Source organism: Erinaceus europaeus, unplaced genomic scaffold, assembly GCF_950295315.1.
Source record: "Erinaceus europaeus unplaced genomic scaffold, mEriEur2.1 scaffold_460, whole genome shotgun sequence".
Classification (NCBI taxonomy): Eukaryota; Metazoa; Chordata; class Mammalia; order Eulipotyphla; family Erinaceidae; genus Erinaceus; species Erinaceus europaeus.
The window spans coordinates 43,050-49,257 of record NW_026647986.1 but is presented as its reverse complement, the minus strand read 5'-3'; the positions used below and the strand labels follow the sequence as shown (position 1 = coordinate 49,257).

Below are 6,208 nucleotides of genomic sequence, written 5' to 3'. Positions count from 1 at the left end.
CTGATATAAGGAGTTTGTAAGCTGGTGTTCCTCCCACCCCCAGTAGTGCCCTTCCTAAGCCCAGTCCTCCCTTAAAGCTGAGTGCTGACATCACCCCTGGAGGACAAGTGTGCGTGTAGGGGTAGTCCAGAGGCCCCAGGGAAAAGGCTGTTTCTGAGGAGATGGAAACTCCCCCAAGGCCTTAAAGTTAGGAAGGAGAAGCTGTGGTCCGGAGATCCGGAGTTGGGGATGAGTGCCCAGCAGAGCGGACACACATCCGACAAGGTGCCCTGGGTCACAAGTCTGCCATGGAGAGGACCCAGGGGCTCAGAACAGACAAATTCACTGTGGGCCAGATCACCGGGCCTGGGGACCCAGAGTTGGCAGGACCATAGGGGGTGCGTCCCTTGGCAGGACCATAGAGGGTGCGTCCGGAGTCTCAAAAAGAGGAGGCAGGCCAGGGTGACAGCGGGCTTCCTTCTGGTGCTCCCCCCTCCCCGCCGCCCCATTCAAGCCCCGCGGCAGGCACCCACCTTGGCTGCGGTCAGCTCGCGCAGGCTGGCGATGGCGCTGCCCGCGGCAGGGAGGGCCGGGGAGCCCGGGGCGCTGCCGGGGCCTGGGCCGGAGCCGGCGCGGGGCCTCCTGCGGATGCCGTCCAGCAGGCGCACCAGGAGGATGTTGGCGGGCAGCTCGTCCACCCCGCAGCCCACCAGGATGCGGCACTCTGGGCAGCGCAGCTCGCGACGCGAGCACACGATGCTCTCCAGGCAGCGGCGGCAGAAGGTGTGCTGGCACGGCAGCACCTTGGCCGTGGTGTCCAGGCGCTCCAGGCACACGGCGCACTCCAGTAGGTCCAGCAGCGACGACTCGTCCATGTCCTCGCCGGCCACCCGGCCCCCCCGACCCCCGCCCGGCCGGTCGTCGTCGCCCTCGCTCGGGGCTGCAGCGGCCGCCCCGGACGCGCACAGCCAAGACGCGCCGAGAAGCATGGGGGAGGGAAGCCCGGCGGCCGGGGGAGCGGCCCGAGCTACAGACCCGCCGCCTCCGGGTCTCGGGCGCGGCGCTGGCTGATGGCTGCACCTGCCTCGCCCGCGGGGCCGCACTTGGCGGCGAGGACCGCGGGGCGCTACCCGGCGGGCCCCCGGGAGGTGGGGACGCGGTGCGCGCTCCCCGCGCAGCTGCCGCCCGCGCCCCCAGCGCCCGGAGTCCCCGCGAGTCGCCCCCTCCCGGGGCTCCGCCGGACCTGGCGGTCAGGCACGTTAGCGGGGTGCGCGCGGAGGCCCCGTCCCCACGCGGCTCCCCCGGCTGGGGCGCCTGGGCCGCCTCCCCACGGGCACCGCGGGCCCCCCCCCCCGCAAGATAAGCGCCCCCTGCGCAGGCGCGGCGGGGCCCCTCTGCCGCCCCGGCGCCCCCTCAGCGGTTCCGGAGCCTCAGAACCGGCCGCCCTCGGGCGCAGCCGCGCAGCAAAGTTTGGGCGCCGCGGGCACGAGCCGGTGCTGCAGCCGGCCAGCAGCTGGGGGCGCAGCCACCCCCGGGCGTGCTCCCCGACGGCTCCCGGGAACCCTGGCCGGTCCCTTCCCGGGCCGCTGTGGGTGCGCGGCCGCCCCGCGCTCATCCACCGGGGCCGTGCGGCTGCCGGGGTTCTGGGGGCTCAGGGCGGCACAGGCTCGGGCCCCGCTCCTCTTTCTCCTCCTGAGGCCCAGAGGAGGGGGGTCCGCGCTCGGCCTCTGGCGCCCGGACTGCAGGAGCGTCAGAGTGACGGAAGTGCGTCCGAGCACCGCGGGCAGCGGGGCCGCTTGGCAGCTGCTGGCCGTGAAATTCCCGGCTGCGCGCTGCCCCCTGGCGGCGGCTGAGCGCCCCGGCCCCGCAGGCCCCATGGGGCTGAAGCCCAGTTGGTCGCACAGGCTAGGGCTGCAATGCAGCTCTGCCTGGCCTGTGACTAGGGACTCTAGTCCAGCTGTCTTATTTGCTCTAGATCACTGATAGAGAAGTGCAAATAAAGACAGCAATGAGATACCTCCTCACCCCTGTGAGACTGTCATATATCAGTAACGACAGCAGCAACAAATGCTAGAGGGGTTGTGGGGACAAAGGAACCCTCCTACACTGCTGGTGGGAATGTAAATTGGCCCAACCCCTATAAAGAGCAGTCTGGAAAACTCTCAGAAGACTAGAAGTGGACCACAGCAGCACAATTTGCAATAGCCAAAACCTGGAAGCAACCCAGGTGTCCAACAACAGATGACTGACTAAGTTGTGATCTATATACACAATGGAATACTACTCAGCTATTAAGAATAATGAACCCACTTCTGACCCATCCTGGGTGGAGCTGGAAGGAATTATGTTAAGTGAAATAAGTCAGAAAAAGAAAGATGTGTATGGAATGATCCCACTCATAAACAGAATTTGAGAGAGAAGGAAATGCAAAGGAAAATTTGACTGAGTTTGACGTATTGCACCAATATAAAAAAAAAACTCAAGATGGGAGGTAGATTTTCAGCTGCTTATCAAAGAGAAAGAGGTTATTTGTGAAGTGTTCAGTGGTAAGGAGGTGCCTGTGTTTTATTTACTCCTCCCAATGGCTCTGCAGGCTTACCTGTCAAGAAATCATTGAGGCTAACTTTTATAAATTAAATTTTGTACTTCCAGAGCCTAACACATAGAAAAAAAAAACACAAAAAACAACAGATTCCCTTCTGTCATTTGCACATTTTTATACTATAACCCTGCTCCCCTATGGTGTCAGAGAGAACTCACCAGCTGGGAGGTTTGCCTTGCTGTCCTTCTGACCCAACTTCTAACCTAGGCAGCACATGGGAGTTGCTGTGGCACCAGAAGAATTCCCAGTGCTGTTATCCCTCTTCACTCAAAGAGTGAAAGATTGGGGAGGGGAGGTAACTTGGAGCAGTGGAATGGCATGTGTACAAGGTCCTGGCTCCACAAAATGAATACCCATTCCCAAAAAAAGGCATATAATATTGTGTGAGGCAAAGAGAAGCTACAGGTTAACTTCTCAAGCTGACTAAGAAGAACACAGCTATAGGCAACTTTCCCCCCTCCTCTCAGCATAGATTGGACTTTCTACTAAAAATAATCAATGTGGCCCTTGGTTAGCTGTCAGTGAACCCTCTACTCCACTTGCTAGAAGGCCCTAAGTAGGCCTGAACGTTCACTCTCTGAACCAATGCTTGCAGAATCCTGGGCTGACTGCAAATCCAAGCTTATTCAGAGGCTGGACAGGGACTGAAATCCTCAGAAGACTAAAGTGAGTGATAGCGCATGGTGGGGACTGCAGCAAGCCATGTCCATGACCTGAAGGGGTGGGTGGGACTGATTACCCAGTCCAACCAGGCACACACTGCCTGGAAGAGAGGAGTGCTCAGAATTGCCAAATCTCTTCACTTTCTTTTTTTTCCTTTTTTTTTTCTTTTTAATTTTAGATCTCTTCACTTTCTAAGAGAAACTGGAAGTCCTGTTTTTTGTGAGAAATCCTAGTCCTCCAAACTTAGCTCTTGAAAGCCAGGATGTGGTACAGTGGCTCAAGTGCAGAGCGTCCAGGCATGAGATCCATCCCCATCATAGCATGTACCAGAGTGATATTCTGGTTCTCTCTCCCTCATTATTTTATAAATAAATCTTCCTTTAAAGAAAAATGCATCCATAGGGCACCAGTTTGAAACTTCTAGTTGAAGCAGCTAAGGAAACTACATGACAGTATAAAGGAATTGAAGGGTGTGAGCTGCATAGTTGAAGTATTACAGATACAGTGTTAGATTACTCGGTTCCACTTGCATGTGTGCAATAAGTCAATTATAGAAGGAAATGATGGAGGAGGCCTGGCTCAGCAGCAGTTCCTATGAAAAGATCTTGGGAATTCAGTTGACCACAAGCAGAATGTAAGCCAACATGAGTCATGAGTAGAGTATGAGTGCCTAGAAAATCATGAATTTGTTTTTTTGAGATGGAGACAGAGCAGATGAGGGGTGGGGGAGGAAGAACACAGCACCACCAAAACTTCTTTCAATTCTCTGGGGAGAGGGGGCAGAATCCAATCCAGGTCTCACACATGGCAAAGCAGTGAGCTATTCAGGTGAGCTATTTTACCTGCCCATGAGCCATGGCATCTCAGGATGCACTGATGTCAGTGCAGGCCTGGCTGTGGAAAGAAAGTATTCCATCATATCAGAGGCTTGTCAGGATCACTGTCAATTCTGAGAGTCAAGTGTTAATGGCTGGGGAATAAGGGACCTAGAGGCCGTGTCTGAATGCAGAATGAAGGAACAGAGAGTCTGCCTCTAGAAGAGTGAGAGCAAAAGAAACAGCATGAGGGACGAGATGTCAGGTTTTTGGCTGCCCAAGAGCTGAACTCCTTAGCTTTGGGAGTCTCCACTTCATGAGAGGCAGATGTTGATCTTTCCAACTAAGGGTGTGGCCAAGACTCAGGCTCAGTAAAGATTCCCCAGTAAATATTTCCCCTGAGAGGGAAAGGGAGGTGTCAGGTATGCACTGTGGGGTTCCACTGGCCAGTGGGGACCCCAGCACTGGGTTCTGGTAATGGCGCCTGGAACCTGGTGCAGGTCAGGGTGACAGAGCAGCCTGTGGTATTTCAGGACAGGGTGGGAGCAGTGAGACTGAACAGTGGATTCCCCTGTTTTGCCAGCCTACCTGGTGATACTTTAGGCTAACTGGTTTTCAGCCAGAATCAGTCTCCATTATGTGAGAAAGAGACCCCAGTGGACACAAGTGATTCATCATTACCATGCTACATGGCATCTACTCCTAACCCTTGTCCTGGGAAAGTGTCACAGGGAGCCCCTCAGAGCTTCACCAGTTCATTCATGAGCTTGTGTGATTTTTGAAACTTTATATATTTATTTTGGAGACTAGTGACTTTTTCTTCTCTTTCTTTTTTCCACCAGGGGGGTTGGTGCCTGTATGACCACACCATAGCTCCTAGAGGCCATTTTTTCCTTTTTCATAATTTTCTTTGTGATGATAAAGAGAAAGTGAGAGGAAAGAAGGGGGGAGAGAGAGGGAGAGACATTTTCAGCACTGTTCTGCTTCTCATGAAGTTTCCCCCCTGCAGGTGGGGACTGAGGTTCAAACCTAGGTCTTCGTGCATAGTAACAGGTGTATTCTATCAAGTGAGCTACCACCTAGTCCTCTTTTTCTTTTAACTTTATAGACTATAACACCACTTTATCATTTTATATGTAGACATCTAATGTTGGGTGAGAGCAACTCTGGACACGGACAGGCACTGTGGAGAAGTGAGCAGGGGCAAGGAGCCCCAGCTGGTACCTCAGGTAGGTAGCATTACTGCCATGAACCACAGACACCTTTCCTAAACTGGAAGATGAAGATACTTCAGCTCCATGAAGGCTAAAGCTCCTTGAAATCTCTAAATTTGAATAATATATTGTGTTTGGTTTTGTCCTGTTGTCAGCAGGATGCTCATGTGAATTAGGGGCCTGGTGGTGGCTCACATGGTACAACATTCATGTTACTGTGTGCGAGGACCCTGGTTCAAATCCTCAGTGCCCAATGAAAAGTGGAAGCTTCACAAGCAGTGCACAGTACTACAGGTGTCTCTCCTATCTCTCTATATGTGTATATAAAAAAAAAAAAAGGTTACCAGGAGTGGTGGAGTCCTGCAGTCACCAAGCAGCAGTAACTGCCCCCCCCAGTGGCAATAAAATGAGTCAAATTTGAGGAGAGGCAGTTTCAGCCAGATATGAGCTAAGGCATTCTGATTCGAGTGTTGACTATCTTGGGAAGCAGATGCTCTTCATCCCTGAAAGAATCCCAGCACAAACCATGTCTGGAAGGAATCTCATGAAAGGAGCTAAAGTTGCAATCTCCTACCTCTCTCACAAAGCCTTTTACGTCTCCCATCCAGGCCTGATCCTGCTTAGCTTCTGAGATCAGATGAGATCAGGTACATTCTAGGTGGTATGCCCCCAGATGCATGCACAAAGGCTCTTTGGAGTGGTTCTTGGATTTGTCAGCCTTTGAGGAAGTGCTCCACCCCTGGGGTGTCGTGCTGAGCTTCACTGACGGGAGACAGATGACCAGGGACTCATGGTTGAGCTGTATGCAGTATCTCTTTATTCATGCAGGACGCAGTGCAATCTATACCAAGCTAAGCTAAACTAACAACAACTAAAACGAACAATGTTGTCTTTATATATACTTCCCAAGTAGGGTGTGAACAGGATGTGATGCA

The 6,208-nt window shown here is 53.7% G+C and overlaps 1 protein-coding gene across 1 annotated transcript; it reads right to left on the bottom strand.

Moving 5' to 3' along the window:
- Positions 1-473: 473 nt before the first annotated feature.
- Positions 474-968, bottom strand: LOC132536567 (E3 ubiquitin-protein ligase SH3RF3-like). The gene has a single exon (XM_060184584.1). It carries the CDS (start codon positions 966-968, stop codon positions 489-491), a length of 480 nt encoding a protein of 159 aa, XP_060040567.1. The 3' UTR covers positions 474-488.
- Positions 969-6,208: the final 5,240 nt, after the last annotated feature.

Bases quoted from the DNA above. Each gene is read 5' to 3' on its own strand.
- LOC132536567 (XM_060184584.1), bottom strand. From the start codon at position 968: ATGCTTCTCGGCGCGTCTTGGCTGTGCGCGTCCGGGGCGGCCGCTGCA.